General features: G+C 35.4%; 2 protein-coding genes across 4 annotated transcripts; one reads left to right on the top strand and one right to left on the bottom strand.

The window, feature by feature from the left end:
• On the top strand, positions 849–13,317 carry LOC109332935 (helicase-like transcription factor CHR28). 3 transcript variants are annotated; one of them, XM_019568105.1, is made up of 12 exons: positions 849–1,225; positions 3,261–3,334; positions 3,497–3,931; positions 6,266–7,413; positions 7,513–7,584; positions 8,255–8,332; positions 8,424–9,279; positions 10,233–10,363; positions 10,576–10,797; positions 11,257–11,880; positions 11,995–12,204; positions 12,880–13,317. In XM_019568105.1, the coding sequence occupies exons 1-12, from the start codon at positions 1,200–1,202 to the stop codon at positions 12,982–12,984; spliced, it is 3,981 nt and encodes a 1,326-aa protein (XP_019423650.1). In that variant the 5' UTR covers positions 849–1,199; the 3' UTR covers positions 12,985–13,317. The 3 variants fall into 3 exon arrangements, with proteins under 3 accessions (XP_019423650.1, XP_019423649.1, XP_019423648.1); XM_019568104.1 differs by having other exon boundaries at positions 3,256–3,334; XM_019568103.1 differs by having other exon boundaries at positions 3,253–3,334.
• On the bottom strand, positions 15,561–16,940 carry LOC109332162 (caffeoylshikimate esterase). Its single transcript, XM_019567022.1, has one exon. The coding sequence runs from the start codon at positions 16,828–16,830 to the stop codon at positions 15,856–15,858; it is 975 nt and encodes a 324-aa protein (XP_019422567.1). The 5' UTR covers positions 16,831–16,940; the 3' UTR covers positions 15,561–15,855.

Below are 20,145 nucleotides of genomic sequence, written 5' to 3'. Positions count from 1 at the left end.
TTGAGACAAGTCCAAATAATATAAAAATTAATATATTTCATTATTTGTTGTTACGAAATGCATCAACAATTCTAAAGATATATTGTTTAAATCGCTCTTAAACTTTATTGTAACAAACCAAAAATAACAAAGAAGTATTGACTAATATATTATTTGGACTTCTCTCCACAATATATCATGTTTTGGTTAACTTAATTGCATTTATCACATTATTTGTTTAAAATATTACACTTATTTTTCATGCAGATTAAGAGTTTGTGTAAGTGTAAAAAAGTAATAGATAATTTGTATAATTTCACTAAAACTCTTAAGATGTAAGATTTACTCTAATTTTTTTAATGAATACCTTCCGCAACTAAGCCATACTAACCCAACTCATACATATCTGGAATATTTCTCATTTTCTCTCATCTCCCTATACCATTTGCTCTCATAAACAATCACCAAATCTTTTAATAGTATAATATCTATGCAATATGAATATTTATATACATATTATCTATTATTCCATTTGTATTTACTTTACTTAATAATTAATGATGATAAAATATAAATAATAATACAACGATAATATAAATATTTCTGTTAGTATATATATCATTTTTCTTCCATTAATCTTCTAACTCTTCTCATATTCTTTAATCCAACGGTTAATTAAAATATAATGATGACGTATATAAAATAATGTGATAGAGAACATGCGTTAAAAAAACGTTTTAATTTTAAATCAGAGAAACACTGGGTACGAGTTGCGTGAGCCATGAGAAGTGGGTCCTATTTGTGTTTGGTCAACAATAGTTAACTAGCACTGCTAAAAAACATCCCCAACCATGGGCTGTACTATATTGCACCACCCTCTTAACCTGCGCACCCCACTCTTACAATAACCCAAACCCTATTTAAACAAACGCACCCCACTTTTTCATTCTTCTCGATCCATCGCACCTTCTCTATCTTTTCCTTCGTACCCTTAATTGGGGACGAAAATTCGAATCTTATGAACACTCGATGATTCTTTAACTTCAATTCTTCTCACACTCTCTATTGTTTACGCGTCTCGATTTCTTGGATTTGCTTTTGGATTCTGAGGATGGCGGAGGGTGAGAATTTTGATTTTCCGGAACTGTTTCCTGTTGTTGATGTCGATGACGATGATGATAAAACGTGTATTGATCTTCAGATGATTATGAAGATCCTTGATGAGGATCCTGGCTCTGTTGAAGAGGTAGGGTTTTCTAAGAATTTCGGATGGTGTCAATGTGAAATTGGATCGTGTTGCTCTGTCATGGTAGTGGAATCACGCTTTTCGAAGTGAAAATCTTGGCAATTTTTAAAATTTATCTTTAGTTGAATGCTTTACGTGATAGGAAAATTGAATGTTCATCTCCGAATATGTTAATTGGTTGATACTTGAATGTGGATGTTATAATATTAATTAGAATCTTAAGATAATTTTAGTAAGTGCTTTTTTGTTGCTTTAAATGTTACTTCAATGACAAATGATCATTAGATTGATTTATACCTAATTCCCATAAAGGATTTTTTCTTCTTTTGCCTTTGACATATTGAAATTCTGTCCGAGTTAAAGCTGTAATCTCCACACAAACTGAAAGTCAATTGATGTAATTATTATTTTTATTAGGAAATGATTTTCCTTGGATAAATTAGACGACATAGCTGAGAAAAAGTTGGTCAGTTTGTTCCAAGTAAGTAACTCACTACAAGTTTAATGACATTACCAATATTGACTCAATCGGTGGGATTGAGTGCGTTGCAGGATTAATCGAACTCGTGAAGTGACCCAAGGGGTCTTGAGTTCGACTCTCACTGGTGGGTCATATGCTGCTCATGAAGTCTGCTGAGATGCTTGGCCTTGAATGAAAGAATCTCCTTTCACCCATAAAATTTTACGACAACAACCTAGCCTTTATCCCACTAAGTGTGATCGGCTACATGGATCGAGCAAAGCGATAATGCTCTATCATAAATAATGTTTATTAACAAAACATTATTTTTCTTGGTCTCTTTTCCTATAGGAATTAGACTAGCCTATATTTGAGGTACTCTCTTTTGATGTGCACACCACATAAGGCGCGATTCTAGCATCTTTTCTATAATGGGAGCTACTCCAACTTTCTCCCTAATGCATTCATTCTTATCATATATTGTCTAGTGTATCCACTTATCCAACACAACATTCTCATCTCTACTACATGGAGTCTATTCACTTGTTGATATTTTATTGCCCAATGTTTGGTCTCATATAACATTGCATGTCTTATAGGCATGCAGTAAAACTTTCCCTTAAAATTTTGTTACAAAAAAAAAATCAGTGATGTTGATTCATGCCAAGGAGTACATGTGCATAACATTAGAATCTTTAGTTTAGTTGTTTTATTTTCTTGAGTTATACTCACTGAAACAGGGAAATAGCAGTGACGTGTCAGTCTAGTGTTATCCAGTCCCATTTAAGTACGAAAGTCCCAAGTTTAGTTCCCCCACCCCTAACACCATCTCTGATGCTTAAGAGAGAAAAAAACCATATGAAAAAATATCCATGTATTCACCGTTGCAGGTGACACTGAGTCATAAATATCTTAGTCTTCCGGGGCATGTATGAGTTACTGTGTGCGGTGTCGCTCCTCTAAAGTGCAACTTGTATTTTAGAGATTAAAGTGCACCAATCTGGATTAAATATGATGAACGGTTTTGATCATCACATCTCAGTTAATGTATCTACATCAGAGTTTAGTCTAGTATAATAATACACTTTATCATCTGAAGTTGCACTTTAGAGGAGCCTCACGTCAGTTTGCATCTGTTCATTTTTGTACTGTTAGGTTAAGAACAATTGTGGTTTTTCTGCACATTTCAATTTCTAAATGGCTTATTACAAAATTGAAGTATATCTGCTTAATTAAGAACAATTGTGGTTTTTCTGCACATTTCAATTTCTAAATTGCTTATTACAAAATTGAAGTATATCTGCTTATATAACTGATAACTTTATTTGGTTCCCACGTTTAATTCTAATGCAGAAACCAGCTTTTCTTTTTGCTTGTAGTTTGGGAAGTCATGACTTCTTCCCTTTATGTTATTAATACAAAATATGATTTGGCTTTCTCTCTTTTTATAAATATTTTTATGTAACAGAATAGACCCAATCCTTTTTTAGTTCTTTTGCATCCACTGTTTTTTCTTCTTTACTATATGCTTGATATTACGTTTATACTAACTTCCTGAACATCGTAACAGTGTAGTCCTGTGGATTCTTCATTAAAAAATGTTTCACCTGGTGAATCTGGCACCAATAGTGCTTTTCAGCTTCAAAATGGTAAGTTAACTTTTGCGTTTTCCCTATATTTGCTTCTTGTTTTGGTTGAATTGGTCTGTCACCAGTAAGAAATATCGACCTTCTTGAGTTAATTCTGCATCATGAGTGTAATGTGTAATTACTAATATCTTACATTGATCAGTTCTTACGTCTATTCATCAGGGCCTCAAGTGTTAGAAGAACCAATATTTTCTGGGTTTGATTTTGTGGATTCAGACATGGGCAATTCTCCAGTCTTCTCAGTTGTGTCTGATTCTGGGGCCAGAGTTTCAGTTGGCTTATCTGTTTCTGCAGCAAATTCTGTGGTTTACCATAAACATGAAAACCAGGAACCTCCATCTCAGGATTCCTCTTCCCCAAGTGCTTTCTCTGGTAGTTACAGGGACTCATTATCTCTGGGTGGAAGCGATGATATTTCCTACACTGGAAGGATGGGAGGTTCTAAAAGTGAGATACCTGCCTACAGTGTTGAAACAAGTTTCCCTGAGGCTTATTCAAACAATATATCAGTTCATGGAGATGATTTGCATCAGAGTACATGGAAGGGTGAAAACAAGAGCCAATTTATTCACATGGGAGAGGATGCTCCATCTGAAAGTATGTGAAATTTTCACTCTGTTATCATTAGATTAAGACGTTCACAGTTGTCAGTAGTTGATAATAGTAGGACACCCTGCAATCCATCCTAGTTTTGCACATCGCTGAGATGGGATTTGCCCTCATTTCTAAAATGGTATGTCCCCTTTTGGGACCTTTTGGTCATTTCAACAAATCTCTACACCTAATTCGAACAAGAGGACATTGATGAGTAGCTCGTAACCCATTTGAACAACTGGACCTTGGGTGAGCAGCTCAACCCCCAAACCTTTTCCCTCCAGCTACTTGCTTGTCTTCCTCTTCTTTTTTGCTGGTTCTACAACTTCTTCCTCTTCAATTCTGCAACAACTTTTTCTTCTTCTTCTTCTTCTTCTTCTTCTTCTTTTTCTTCTTCTTCAACGGTTCAACCCTGCAACCTTTTGTTCCTCTGTTTCAACCCTTGCAACCTTGTGAGTCATCAGCTATGGTATCATCCCAACCATCACCATTTGAGCCATCAACCTTATTTACAATATTATTTTGAATGCATAGAATTGACTAGTAGTCCAAGTCTAGCACCTATTACTTAGTACTTAAAGCCTTAGATAGGGGCTTAATTCCTTAAACTTATTTGATTTTTCTCTGTTTGGGTTTCTCTGTTTGTTTGTCATTTTATAACTCATTTACTGGCGTTGCATCACAAACCAACCACTTTGGAACTCTGTTAGTACTACTCCCTCTCTGTAATATACTATCTCCTTTTTTCTATTTGTTACTTCATTGATCGGAGTTAGTCTCACAGTGTTTCTTAATTTTTCCAAGTGACTGATATTTTCTTCCATAGGAAAAGAAGCTTCTTTTGCTCACTGATACTTTAGTTGATATTTTACTTGTTAGATAGTGAGCAAGTGTGCTTGGAACTATACTTAGCTTCTATCTATTCAGAAGAAGCCAACGTGGAATTTTACTTGATATGTGTAAAAGCACAGTAAGCTTTTCTCATGTTCAATGACATGCCAAAGTAGAACTATAGTGTAAGTGAGTGTAATAAATTTTCATTATTTACTCCAATAGACTCTGCAAGTGCCATATCAAGTGTGTGCTCAGTATCAACAAAGGCACAATAACCTGCATGATACAAACAGATTATTGTCTGCATAAACCAACTATATAACAGAGATACTGTCTAGTTAACCACATCACTAAAAGTATACAGGTCTCCTTGTCATATTTATTAAATTAATGGAAACAGTAGAAGATTGACCAAAAAGATTAACAAGCCCTCAGAGATAACTACTGTAATTATTTAAATAATACATACAAAATCCTTGTTCTTGATTAATAAAATAAGAGAAGTGGACAGGGTGACAAAAATCTCATTTATTCAACCAGAAAAATAGAAGCACTACAAACTATTGACATAGTATTGAAGTGGGGATTGATATAATGAGAAACCTTGTATAGAATTAAAATACAAAATTTCAACTTCCAAATAGTATTTGTCAGGAGTGTTCTAGAAATTGATTTAGACATTCATCACTCATAAAAACCAAAATAAAGTACAGAAGTGGAATGGGAAAGTATTAGAGATTTATAGCAATTGACTGCCATAACAATGTTCGTCACATTACTACCATGGTCATATACACAAAAGAAAAAGCGATGTTGCTACCATGTATAAATCTAACAAACAAATAAAATAGACATTACAATTATCACTACAAAAGTAGCACATGTTGTTTTCCCAATGATGTCCAGTGAAAAGCCGGGGGAGGTCCCCTCCCCCACTCTGTTGGTGTGATTGTGCTGTTGATGCAATGACACTGTTGATGCGCCGATCCTATTGGTGTGACGACGAAGGATGTTGCGACAGTGACAGATTTATTGACGCCATGTCGTTCTTCGACGACCCCGTGGAAGACTTCAAGGTTTGACTTATGGAGAGAAATTGGTGAATGAGTTAGTTTTGGAGGGTTTGGGTCAGGGGATAAAGAATTTTTAATTTATTCACTAAAATAACCTTGACAGAAATCTTAAGTTGAATTAAGCATTTCACCAGTTTTTTGGTACAGTGTGCTAACAAGTTTCTTCATAGAATGGGGTGGACTCATGTTAGCAAACCCCTTTTCTACTTTTAGCATTTATATGTGCATAGTATAATTTGCTTCTTTTTGCTTGCTGAAACATCCCTATCCTGTCCATCCCACTGTCCCGTTTTTGGGGTTGGTTGGAAATCTTGAATGCTCTGAGGTCTGAGTTGACTACATACTTGACACTTTTGTTGTACACTCGTACTAAAAGTTATGTTAGATCATTATAAATCTGCAACAATCGTATTCTATTTTGTACTTGCAGATGCTTCACACAGTTCTATCATTGACAACGGTGATGTAAATTTTGAAGACTTTGTCAAAGACACAATTGGAGGAGTTTCTGGGCATCAGGAAAATGAATCGTGTACATCTTTTGAAATATCAGTCATGGATGCTAATACACCTTTGCATGTTGCAACTTCTACCGATTCTGCTTTTTGTCAAGGCTCCCATGTTCCAAGTGATGCTAGTGACTACTATCTATCTTCTAAATGCTACCAGGGAACAGGTGGTAGTCCTTTTGTTGCTGACTCATCTCTTGCTTTTTTGCCTGGTGGTATTTCTTCTCAGCTATGGACAAATGATGGAACCATGAGTAACACGAAGGCGGAAAATGTGGAGTTCTATGGTGATATGTCACACGTGAGTAGTGGCATGTACTCGAGCAGTACTGAGGGGGCATCTTTTCAAGATAGTCAATTAATGTTAACAGATAGTGGGTTTCCATCATTTTTTTCTGATAATGTTATCTTTGAAGACAAGGCATCTGTGCCACTTTCAGCTTGTGCTTCATACATGTCATATGGAGACCAATCACTTTGTTTAAAAGATGAAAGAAATGAACTGAGTACACTTTACCAAAATAGTTTGCAAAATGGTGATGCCAAGTTCAATGTAGGTCAAGACATGAAACAGTTATGTGGTGCTTTTCCTTCTATGGAGTATCAGCGTTATGAATTTAAGCCTGAGGATAATCATACAGTCACATCTTCTCTAGCCAATCATAAGCAAGATGTGTTTAATGGTACTGTTCGTAAATTTCAAGGAAATATGGGCGATATGAATTTAAAAGCTGTGGACAAACCTTTGCCCTATGCCCAAGCATCAATTGTCAGTGAGAAGCAGTTTGGTTGTGTTAAGAGAGAAGGAGGAGGCAGAACGATTCAACTTAAACATATCAGTTCTCATCTTTCAAAAGGTAGTGCTGAAATTATCCGTGTTGAGGATGACTCTGATGTTTGCATTATTGAAGACATCAGTCACCCTGTGCCTACTAGGCAATATGCAGACATTGGGAATTCCCTTGGTATATCCCATTCTTCTAGTTATGTTGATTCCCGACCTTCCATGGCTGGAAGCACAAGAGTGAAGGCATGTGATGAGCGAAATATATTACGAGTTGCACTGCAGGTTGGCACTTTTATTTTGTGGTTTTTATGATTGGTGGTTCTTGGCAGTTGCAGGAATATTCTTCTCCATTGCACATAACTCTTCTGTGATTCATTGTAGGATCTATCTCAGCCAAAGTCTGAAGTTAGCCCACCAGATGGATTGTTGGCAGTTCCTCTTTTAAGACATCAGGTTACTTTTCACATCCAATGTTTTTAGGCTACCACCTTTAAAAATATCATCTGTATTTAGGTCACTTGTACAGTTGTACTGCACCTTTCTGACTAAAACAAAGCTGGATCAGTGTCTTTACATCTAGATCTAGAGTTTGACACTCAACTACGGAAAAATAAAAAAAATCAAACTTTTATGACCTGTCTAATAAATGAATGAATCATATCAATAATTATGCTACACAAGGGTGTTTTGTACTTGATGGTTTTGACTTCCGTAAGCTTGAGCACACCCTTGTTTTATAAGATGCAGAATTTCAAAGGTGCCATTAACCTAACGTGCATTGGCATGTTTTCTTGACTCAATTCCTTTATAATTTCTATCGGTAATTCTTTTAGTTTCTTTAGGAATGCTATTTCCACATTTCAGAAATTTAATGGTTTTTTGCCTCGTGGGTGAAACATAGTTGCTGAGGAAAGCAAATCATCAAATAAATGCTTTGTTATAAAATTATACTTCGTTGAATGATTAGACAAAACTCCAATTTACTGGTTTGATTTATCTAATTCTCTCTTGACCTGGTCTTTTATAAATTCAACCTTGTTTTTCCTGAGATGTGCTGTTAACTTGCTTACTCTGTATATTTGGGTCATCTAGCATTTCAATTAATTGTAATTGTTTTGGTCAGAGAATTGCTTTATCATGGATGATTAAGAAGGAAACATCAAGCTTATATTGCTCAGGAGGAATTCTTGCAGATGATCAGGTTAGTTCCCTGCAGTTTTAGTATGGAATGATAACTGATTGGGAAGCATTTGATTTCTTAATGTCTTAGGTGTTAAAAATTTCTCCTGCAGGGACTTGGAAAAACTGTGTCCACTATTTCCTTAATATTAACGGAAAAACCACCAACACATAGTGTGTGCACCAATGCCCCAAAAGGTGAATTAGAAACTTTGAATCTGGATGTGGATGATGACATGCTTTCTCTTAATGATGGAGTGATGAAAGAATGTAGATATCCAGTCAAGAGTACGGATTTGTTGATGCAAGCAAAAGGAAGACCATCTGGTGGAACCCTTGTTGTTTGTCCCACCAGCGTCCTACGCCAATGGGCTGAGGAGTTGCGTAATAAGGTAACCAGCCAAGCAAATCTCTCCGTGCTTGTGTTCCATGGAAGCAATCGAACAAAAGATCCTTATGAGGTGGCCAAGTATGATGTTGTTGTGACAACTTACTCCATTGTCGGCATGGAGGTCCCAAAGCAGCCTCTAGTTGACAAAGATGAAGAAAAGGGTGGTTTTGAAGATCTTGCTGTACCGAGTAGGAAACGGAAGGAGCCTTCTAATTCTAATAGAAATGGCAAGAAGGGAATGAGCAACACAGTGCTCGAGGCTGTGGCACGCCCTCTTGCAAAGGTGGCATGGTTTAGGGTTGTCCTGGATGAGGCACAGAGTATAAAGAATTACAAAACTCAAGTTGCAAGGGCCTGCTGGGGTCTTCGTGCTAAGCGTAGATGGTGCTTGTCAGGGACTCCCATCCAGAATTCAATTGATGATCTATACAGTTATTTTAGATTTCTGAGATATGACCCTTATGCAGTCCATTCATCATTCTGCTTTATGATTAAGAACCCAATTAACAGGAATCCAACAAAAGGGTATAGAAAGCTACAAGCTGTATTGAAGACAATAATGTTACGTCGGACCAAAGGTTAGAATTGTATGATTGAATTTCACCTCATCAAATTAGTAAGCTCTATTTATTAGTTATAACCTTTGTCCTCTGAGTATAATCCCTCTAGATTTCCATTATGTTCATCCTAGGTAGTCGGTTGCACGCGATAGCGGTGGTCGCGGACGTTGTCAGCCTTCCCCGCGACAAAATGGCATATAGCGGCGCTGTTGGCCGTTGTGCCCATCGCGGGATGATTAGCAGCAGAATCGTGCTTCAAAACCCACTCCAGCGTGAAGCACCCTAAATTTAATGGAAAATGTCCCTTTTGCCCTTAATCATAAAGGCATGTAAAAACACACTTCTTTACCTTTTAAAAAACACCGAGAACACATGACTTTCAGCCCCAGCTCCTTCCCTTCCCTTTGTGAATTTCTTTTTGTTTTCCCTCTTTACATGTTCAACACTTACCAATTTTAATGTATTACATATATTTCTTTTGTTTCCCCTTCCTTTTCTTTTGTTTTCCTCTTCCCTTCCTTTTGTGAAATTCTATTTGTTGTCAAAACTTAAAGAGTATGAATTACTTATATTGTAATGTATTTTAGTGTATTTGTATGTTTATATGTGTAGGGTATAACATATAATTTGGTGTCTTTTAAGTATTTTTTGTGTATTTATATGTTTAGGATATAAATTACTTTTATTTTTTCCCTTAGTTGTAGTGGTCATCTTGCTACCCACTATAATGTTTTGGGGTTGACCGCTATGTTCCGCTATCCACAATTAACTACCTAGTGTTTATGACTTCGATTCAATTTTATGTTCTCCATTACATAGAATTTAGGCATAGGTTTGAATCATTGATTTTTTTAAAGTTTATTTTCTTTAATCCTTAGTGAGTGCATTATGTGAGAGCTCATTCACCCAGCAATTATTTGTTGTGTTAGTTTTAATTTTCCTGTAACCATCTGACATATCATTTTCTGTAGGCACACTTCTTGATGGGGAACCTATTATTTCATTGCCTCCTAAATCTGTAGAGCTGAAAAAGGTTGATTTTTCACGGGAGGAACGCGATTTCTATTCCAGACTAGAGGCTGATTCACGTGCACAGTTTCAGGTATAGGCTGTCTACAGAAAGTAATCTCTTGTGACTTGGATAATTTGTTATGTTTTTTTTACATGATTGTTATCTTTATTTCATAAAAAAATAAGTGGAAGCCTTTGATAGTAATATTGTAATGGTTGTATACTTGTATTTTAATTTTAATTTTAATGGTAAGCCATGTTCAAATCCACTGCTGACAAGCACGTGATTTGATGTTGTGTTAGGAATATGCTAATGCTGGAACTGTCAAGCAAAACTATGTCAATATTTTGCTTATGCTTCTGCGCCTTAGACAAGCTTGTGATCACCCTCTGCTTGTCAATCATTACAATTCTGACCCTCTATGGAGATCTTCGGTTGAGATGGCAAAGAAGATTCCTCAGGAAAAACAAATATCACTTCTGAATTGTTTAGAGGCTTCATTGGCCCTCTGTGGCATCTGTAATGTATGTATTGACCATCCTTTAGTATTTGTAAATGTGACTGCATGTGTGTGCATGATTATTTGTTTGCTTGTGCATAATCGGTGGTTGGATTGTTTGTGCATAATTGGTTCTTTCTAATTACATCTTTGTTCTAAGGGTGTGCTTGGAGGAGGGGTAGAGGGTTATAGTAGTTGAAAAAGTAAACTTGGTAGTGGAGTAAAAATGGAGGGAGATGGAGAGGTTTTCATTGGCTTGTTGTTCCTTGTCGTGAAAGGTGGACGGGATGATTGAGATAGTTTATTATGAACAAAAGGAGATTGAGAATTATTTTTATCCTTCCTGCTTCGTTGGGATTTGGGAGTAATGAACTTATATTTTTATAATTTCCATATCACCATCATTGAACATATTTTGTCATCTAGTATATTTTTCTTCTCTGACTTCTCCTCTCTACCTTTCCTACATTTGGTTTGTGGACAGGATCCTCCTGAAGATGCTGTTGTTTCTGTCTGTGGCCACGTTTTCTGCAACCAGTGCATTTCTGAACATCTTACTGGTGATGACAATCAGTGTCCTGCTACAAATTGCAGAACTGGACTAAGCACGTCTAAGGTGTTTTCAAAAGATACATTGAAAAGTTGTCTTTCTGAGAAGGGTTGTGATAATTTGCCTGGTTGCTCCGGTTCCAAAGTAGAGGAATCTGAGCCATGGTTTCAGAGTCAGCCATATGATTCTTCGAAAATTAAGGCTGCACTTGAGGTGTTGCAGTCATTGTGTAAGGCACAACGCTACACACCAAAAAGTATTTCCGCACATAGCACTACTGGGGAAAATATTGACTGCTCTGTGAACTCTTGTGATTCTAACATAGGGAGATCCTTCAAGAACTTTCCTGAGAATCATAATTTGTCTTTGGATAGAAGCTCTAAGGAATCAACCACTGTTCTAGGGGAGAAAGCAATAGTGTTTTCTCAGTGGACTAGGATGCTAGATTTGCTTGAAGAGTGTCTTAAGAAATTTTCAATTCAGTATAGAAGGCTTGATGGAACAATGTCCGTTGTTGCCAGAGATAAGGCTGTTAAAGATTTTAACACTCTCCCTGAGGTTTGTAAAGTTGTAGATCCCTTGACATCGTGAATGAATGTATAAATCTCCCATGCAATCATCATATTTGGTGGTACATTGAATGATAACCACTATGTTTGACATGTCTTGCAGGTATCAGTTATGATTATGTCTTTGAAGGCTGCCAGTCTTGGTCTAAACATGGTGGCAGCCTGCCATGTTCTTATGCTAGATTTGTGGTGGAATCCTACAACTGAAGATCAAGCAATAGATAGAGCACATCGCATTGGGCAGACTCGTCCTGTGACTGTTTTGCGGTTAACTGTGAGAGATACGGTTGAAGATCGTATTTTAGCTCTACAGGTATAATTTCTGTTCCAGATAAAGTTACTTTTTATTTTGTCATGGAGATGTGATTTGTATTGTAAAAGTTATTGGCATAATGCTGTCTGAACTTAAGTTATGGTATCCGATATTTGAAAATGTTTCTATAATTTATTGACTCAAATTGTTTTTAATGGAAGGAGATTAGAACATGTCAGAACAGTCCATTATCTGCATTAAAATGTTCAGACTCCAATCAGTTCATTCATAATGACTTTTGGATTAAATTTGTCTAAATATATTCCCCGTTCAGCCTTTTCAGGCCCCTTCACTTAATTTGAGCTGAATAATCTTTGTTATTTTATGCATAACTATTGGGCAACTCTTTGTGTACATCTTTCAGTTATGTGACATGGGAAATTGCATGGAACCCTGATGGGTATGGTATTGGTGTTGTTTGTCAAATTTCTTAAAAAAAGGCTTAAAACTTAGGTAAAAAAACAAATGTCACTATACTGCTTCGGCCCGTGTACCATAGAGTTGCCCTTACATATCTGATGGCTGTTTTGGAAGTGTCATATATCTATCAGAGACTTAAAAAGTGTTCACTCCTCAGTATTTCTACTAAAGCTTATTGCACGAAAATTAGAATTAGTGGTATAAAAAATGCGTAGCGATTGATCATGCAAAATAATTTGTTATATACTTTTGCAGCAAAAAAAGCGAAAGATGGTTGCATCTGCATTTGGGGAAGACGGAACTGGTGGTACTCAAAGTCGCCTTACGGTGGATGATTTGAAATACTTATTCATGATGTGATTAGACATACTTACAGATACAATTAAATTTTTTTCAATTGGTGGCTTTTTCCCTGGAGGTTGATTTCATCCAAGGTTTCTTTCTGGTTGCAGCCGAGAAGACATATTATAGGTTTGAAAGTAGTTACAACATACAAGACCTTAATTGACGTTTGACATGAAGATTTATGTGAATTGTCCTTATAGTTAGAAAGATTCATTCTTTAACCTGAAAGTTTTGGTTTAATCTCTCACATTTGTATAGGATGTAGAGAGCAGTAGCATAGATTGCACAGCATAGATTCTGTTGATTGTTCTTCTCTTTGTAAATAAATATCGAGGCTTTGCCTTTCAATTTTTTCTGTGTTGCTCTTTCATTTCTATTTCAATATTTGTATGCAAACTTGAAGGTTTTTAGACAATGTCATTATTGATGTTGTGCATGTTGCCCCTCCAAGCTTGATTCATGTGCACATCAGCAACTATGTCATCGTCTAATGATGTGTGGTCGCGTCATTAAATGCTTGGGACTATTTACATAGTGATTTTGAAGTAAAATTTATTGAATTATTACTTATAAGAGTGTAAATGTATACATTGACATTATAAATATTTTATACATAGTTAGTAAATCATCTACCATTCATTTGTATTACTTTACTTTTATTTAAAAGTCAATAATATTTGAAAATGAATAGTGGATGATGCTAAGATAGTGTGAAGAACTTTTAAACTGTTAATGTATACATCTCATTTTCTTTAGGTGTTAGAATGAATGTGTATCAAATTAACTCCTTTTCACCTTGAAAACAACCATGTTGCTCTAATGTTAAAGTTGATTTGAAGGGATTTTAAACTTGAGTTCGTATTATAACTATGTAGATTTGGAAGCCTATTGCACTCAGATTGTAAATGTTGTTGTACAGCTGCATTTTGTAGAGTATTGTTGTCGATTGGTTATAATCACTGGTTACAGGAGTTCTAGATAAGTTTAATCCCTGCATAAAATTATAATATTGTCTCTTAAGGCACCAAATCTATGGGAAATCTCCTTTTGGTTTTAATTTTTGAACTGTGAAATATATTTGGTCCTTTCGCAAAGAGCTGCAACAAATTGTTTATGTTGTTTCGTTCGTTTCTTTCTACGGTTTATATTCATGAGAAAGGGAGCAGTATTATTGGATCCCCATGACTTCTCCATTTGTTTTGTTATTTCAATGATGAAGGTTGGATATGTGCTATAATAGGAAGGGTCGTTACTTTCGCCTGCTCCTATTGTCTGCAAAAAAATGTGGGCAATGTCTTAAACTTTTAGCTGTTAGTCTATGTCACCCGACCCACTAGTTTGTTACATTTGGGGCATTCCATGCGGGCTAAATGGTGGGCATAAAATGCCATGGAGAAAATTATATAATCTATACTATTTGCCTTTAACAATAATATCTTATTTTCTTATATTTTTAACAATTGAAATATTATTCTTTCTCCCTCTTCAAACTTCATCCAAGGCAAAAGAATTGAATATATATAGTGTCATGAGATACTTTGTCTCATGCTAGAATTTTCATCCAAATGGCTATACACTGTGATGATGGATTGTTCATCCACCATTTATATATAGTTTTCCAAATTGCTTTATAATTTGTGAATTATGTTGCATTCACTTGGTGTGTTCAAATATAATTTTTCCAAATCTATTTTTTAGTGTGAAGAGAAACAAAATGTAACAGCTTAACAGTTCTGTTTATTTAGTTCAATTAGCAATATGACCTTTTTTTAGTGTAACATGTCTGTTTTTTTAGTATAAATAACTCAAATAATCAAATTGCCCGTTTTACCACCTCTATTTGTAACCCAACCATTAACTTTCATTCATACTTTTTTCTCCCATCATCATTTGACATTTTTTACAACAAACTTTTAAAAAAATATTTCAAGGAATATTAAAAGTTAACCTAACTCTATATGCGCCAGGGAGAGGGGGATCTAACACAACTAAACCAAGTTATACAAAATAAAAGTAACTAAACATGTGTTATAGAATATCAGAAATAACATTGAGTTAATAGTGTGAGAACAGAACTCGACGATCTAACCGGTCTAACCACTGATCGGACTTGAAAACGGTTCTTGTTTGCAGTTTTAACCGAATGAGAGTTAGATCGCTTTAACTGGGGATATTTTGGTTCGACCGTGTAAAACCCGATTAAACCAGATTAACCTGGGAAGTAAACCGCACGGTTCACTTAAAAAAAATAGAACCCTGTTATAGTATTTTGTATTATCACGGTCCAAAAAAAAAGATGAAGATATATTACTTCAATATAATTACAGATAAAATTATTAATTAAGTATAGTAATGGAATTATCGAGTTAGACCGAATGATTTAACCAGTTAAACCTAATAGGTGACATCTTCCGGTTTAAAGTTCTAGGTTTATATCATTGATTTCAAGTAGGACTTTTCCACATAAAGAAAGACACACTAAATCTTCAATACAAACTAAAATTAGATAAATTATCATAGAACAAATTAATGTATTTCTATCTATCTACTTTTCATTTTTATCTTCATGCATCTCAAAACACTCATCTGAAAAGAAAACAAAAGGAACTAAAATTTCGGATAATTGCAAAAATAACACAATTGATTTACCAAACCTTGATCCACCACCCAAAATACAGAACATTCCCCTGTTTTGTTCCAATTCCCAGACCATGAAACATATGCGCACGAATTTGATACAAAAAAAAACCCACACATCTTTTCAAGGATCGAATTTTTGATAAAGAAAAACAATGTACAAATCATTCTTTATTCAGTAATTTAATCAAAATGAACATTACCACACAATTATGAATCAACAATATCATTTGTAGTCATCCTCCAACTTCACTCTACTGTTCTTCCATTGCATCTATCATTCAACCATGACAAAATATCATTCCTAACAATTTGAACATTTTCATCAGTTTCCCCAAAAAGCAAAGAGTGCATCATCCCATCATACACCTTTATTGTCTTGTCTTCACTCCTTGCTTTCTCATACAACTCCACACTCACTTCAGGGTCAGTAACAACATCAGCACTTCCATGCAACACAATGAAAGGAACACTCACATCACACAGTTTTTTGTTCAATAAATCAGTGACCCTAAGAAGCTCTACCACAGTCCCTAACCTTGGTTTCCCTCTATACCTCATTGGGTTCATGTCAGCAATAACCTTCTTGTGATCAACCTTCACAGACTTATACATAAGATCTGGGGTAGGAACAATAGCCCAAGTAGGGAAAAACTTCGCAAGAAAAGTCAGAATTTGAGGAATTGGCCATCTGGGTCTGACCTTATCAGAAATTTTGCACATGGGTGCAACCAAGATCGCACCTTTAAACCCTTGAGGTTCAGCAAAATGGATCAAAAGTGAAATAGCAGCACCCATTGACTCACCATATAGAAAACAAGGCAAACCCATGAAAGTGGTGTTGCTTTGTTTTATGTGTGTGAAAAAGGAGAGGCAATCATGTACAACAAGGTCCACATTAGGAACAAAAGCTTTAAGCCCTTGTGAATGACCATGTCCTTGAAGATCAAGGGCAAAACAGGCAAAACCCATTTGAGCAAAGAAGATTGAGGTTGATTGGAATGTCCAAGAGATGTCGTTGCCGTAACCGTGGACCATGAAGATGATGCCACGTGGCGGTGTTGTTTGGGGAAGCCATGATCTGGTGAAGAGGGTTAAGCCTCTGGGTGTGGTGAAGTGTGATTTAGAGGAAATGATACCTTGTTGGGTGTAATAGTCTTGTTCTGGGGTATAGCCCCAGAAGTATGGGTAGGATTGGAGGAGTTTTTGGTTTTCTGATTCCATTTGGGTATTATCAGAATTCTGAAATTTTGGGTTTTGTGGTTGGGGATGAAGCTATTTGGATGTTGGGATTCTGAGTTGACTCGGTTTGGATTCTGGTGTTACTCACTGACTCACTTTACCTGTCATGCTATGCTAATCATTCTGTAATATGAATACTATCCTCTCATTTTTTTTCTTCTTTTTTTTTTTAAGTGAGAAATTAATTTATTTTAAGATTTGTAGTGGATCTTTAACTACTAGACCATCTTTTTGTTGGTGTGTTGCTATTGTGCTAAAATTTTATTATAAGTTAAGCAGTATTGATGTTTTAAAATATTTATTGAAATAGTTAAAAATGAGAAAAAATAGGTAGTTCCACTGCGTGGGATAATATGATTCTTGTAAATAAAAGTCACCAAATTGTCCCTAGCTTTTTTTTCCTTCTAATTTCAACTTCATCTATGAACCAAATAAACGAAATTTTAGGATCAAATTAACCAAATTATATATATTTTTATAGACTATGAGATAATTTCTTTTATTTAAAGGGCCAAATTGTTCCTTGAAGATAAGTTGCCAGACTATTTGACTTGTATTTTTATATGTAGCTTATTTCAGAACAACTTAGGATTTGGGTTTAGTTTTTACTTTGAGAAAGAAAGTTTTCTAAGTTAAAATTTTAGTGTCCCTTACATAATCTTTAATTGCTTCAATTATTTGTCAATGCTCCTCAAATATATATTCTCTTGGAGATTACTATTCATTACATATACTTGAATTATTTTCCACGGATTCTTTACCTCCTTTTCACGGTACTACGGAGTCCATGGCTTAGTAACAAGCAAAGCTAGAGTAGTTAAGCTGTAACTTGTAGACAATACTGGTACTCTACCATATGTGTTTCCGCTGCAGGTAAGTAGTAAATACTATTGAATATCAACCTTAAGGTTCAGACTCCTGCCACATTTTGTAATTCTTATGTTTTTCTTTTTATAGTTTATGGTTAGTCAATGATGTTTCACTATGATCAAAATAGGAGAACAAGTGTGTCTCAAAATAAAATACAAATTATGCTTATCAATAGGGCAAACAAGAAGGTAATAAGTTTGAAAATGAGAACAAAGCGTAATAAAAAAACCAGAAAATCAACTACCGTAATTAGGGGTGAGCAGGATTCGTCTTACCAATTCACTCAACTTGACCCGATCATGATGAGGCCAAAATAGGGTCGGGTCTTATTGGAACTAGGACTGGATTCTGGTTTAAAATTTAGATCGATCAATATTTAGGACCGGATAGGGGACATACATGACTCGACCCGAACCCCCATGGTTACTTACTCATCATGTTTGTATATGTCTCTATTCAATTATGTACATAGTAATAATATTTCATTGATCGAAAATATCATCACCTCTCTAATTTTTCAATATAAATAATCATTAACAAAAAAATATATATATATATCATTTCATATGTCAAATTAATAATAAATAATATTGAGAAGATTTTATCTAAAAGAATATGCATTATATTTTATCAGGTCTAGGATCAGGTTTGGGTTCAAAGGCAGACCTGATCGGTGTTAGGGTCAGGTTAACTTCGGATCTAGGATCGAGTTCGAACTAAAAAAAGATTCGATCAACATTTAGGGTTATAAGGAGCAATTCTTACTCGACCTATGCTCACTCCTAACTTTAATTGCTCAATTTCTCATCTAACTATTTAGAATGAAGTATTAGAAGCTCTGAATCTGCTGTCCAAATTTCTCTCATCCAACAATGAACGAAAACACAATGACAAATCTAACACTGTTGATATGAGTTCTAGCAAAATTGATTTCTCTCTCACTTTTCTATTGTGTCTCTTGCCTAAATTGAATCCACACTGTGTCTAATCTGATTCTATTTCATTAGGTTAAGTAATATAAATGAGCTTTAAACAAATGTGTCTTTCTCTAGAAAGAGAGCCCAAAATCCAACACGAATCATGAAGACATATTGATGTAATCTATAATGACAAAGCTATTATTGACACTATTAATCATATTCAATTACATGCTTCATTGAAGGTAGGTACCATTTAACTAATAAATTAGTTAATGATATCTAATAGTGTTAATGGGTCAATCACTTGTTAATGTAATTAATCACGTGAATAATTATTATTAAATCCATGAATGTTTTAATAGAAGTTTCTTCTTTTGTATTTTAGTTGATGATGTGTCTTTTGCAGTGAAGGAAAAGTCTTTTCATCATCTTTTTCCTAAACTCTTTAGCCAATATGCAAGCAAAAAGAAGTGGCTAAAGATCATTTTGAAGAAAGGGAGAATTTCTAGCCAAGTAAAAAGAAGTGGCTACGGTGAAACCAACATTAATGCTCTTTTCCCTTTGGCCACATAATCTTCAAGAGCTTTGGCTATAAATAGGAGTATTTTCATGCCATTGTAAGACACACCAAATACTTAGCTTACTGCATATAACATTAATGTTCTTTTCCCTTTGGCCACATAATCTTCAAGAGCTTTGGCTATAAATAGGAGTATTTTCATGCCATTGTAAGACACACCAAATACTTAGCTTACTGCATATTCTCTCTTCTTGTTCTCTTGTTCTAATTGTGTGAGAAATACTTGAATGCGAGTGAAATTGGGCGTACTTGAGTTTTGGGAAGTGAGTGAAACACTTGTAGTTCTCTTTTATCATAGTGTAATAATCCTTATTGCTCTTCAGTTGTGGACGTAGGCAAATTGTCGAACCACATTAAATTCTCGGTGTCATTTTCTCTATTATATTTTCTCCATGGGTCTTCCGCTCCAACAAACTAGTGTCAGAGCTCGTAGAGCTCTTGCATGCTAAGCCGTATGATCTAAAAGAAAATTCTTAGTATGCTCTGTGTTTGCAACATTGTCTGATCTTACACACCAGAAAAGAATTGTTCTTGTTACTGGAAATGTATAATAGTGTGAAAGTGCATGTCTAGGAAAGTTGTGTCTTAGGAAAGACCTGGTATTTAAGCTGTCTGTTAAGACCCACCTCTCTTTCCTGGGAACTTTCCTGGTGTATGTTCACGGACTACAATATTGTTATGGTATACGGTTATCATGGCGAGTGCTAAATTTGATTTGGAGAAATTTAATGGAGAAAATGATTTCAACCTCTGGCGATTGAAGATGAACGCTCTACTAGTTCATCAAGGCTTGGGCAAAGCCTTGGAAGGTAGAAACAAGTTACTAGAGAGTCTGACCGAGGACGAGAAGGATGAAAACTTAGCAAAAACACATAGTGCAATTTTGTTGTGCTTGGGGAGATGAAGTTCTACGAGAAGTGTTAGATG

The sequence above is a fragment of the Lupinus angustifolius genome, chromosome LG18, assembly GCF_001865875.1.
Source record: "Lupinus angustifolius cultivar Tanjil chromosome LG18, LupAngTanjil_v1.0, whole genome shotgun sequence".
NCBI classification, from domain to species: domain Eukaryota; kingdom Viridiplantae; phylum Streptophyta; class Magnoliopsida; order Fabales; family Fabaceae; genus Lupinus; species Lupinus angustifolius.
Note: the sequence above shows the minus strand (reverse complement) of the source record. Positions and strands in the feature narration are given on the sequence as shown.

Bases quoted from the DNA above. Each gene is read 5' to 3' on its own strand.
- LOC109332935 (XM_019568103.1), top strand. From the start codon at position 1,091: ATGGCGGAGGGTGAGAATTTTGATTTTCCGGAACTGTTTCCTGTTGTT. The intron at 1,226-3,252 runs GTAGGGTTTTCT...TGAACATCGTAA, and splicing joins ATCCTGGCTCTGTTGAAGAG to CAGTGTAGTCCTGTGGATTC. The intron at 10,364-10,575 runs GTATAGGCTGTC...ATGTTGTGTTAG, and splicing joins ATTCACGTGCACAGTTTCAG to GAATATGCTAATGCTGGAAC.
- LOC109332162 (XM_019567022.1), bottom strand. From the start codon at position 16,830: ATGGAATCAGAAAACCAAAAACTCCTCCAATCCTACCCATACTTCTGG.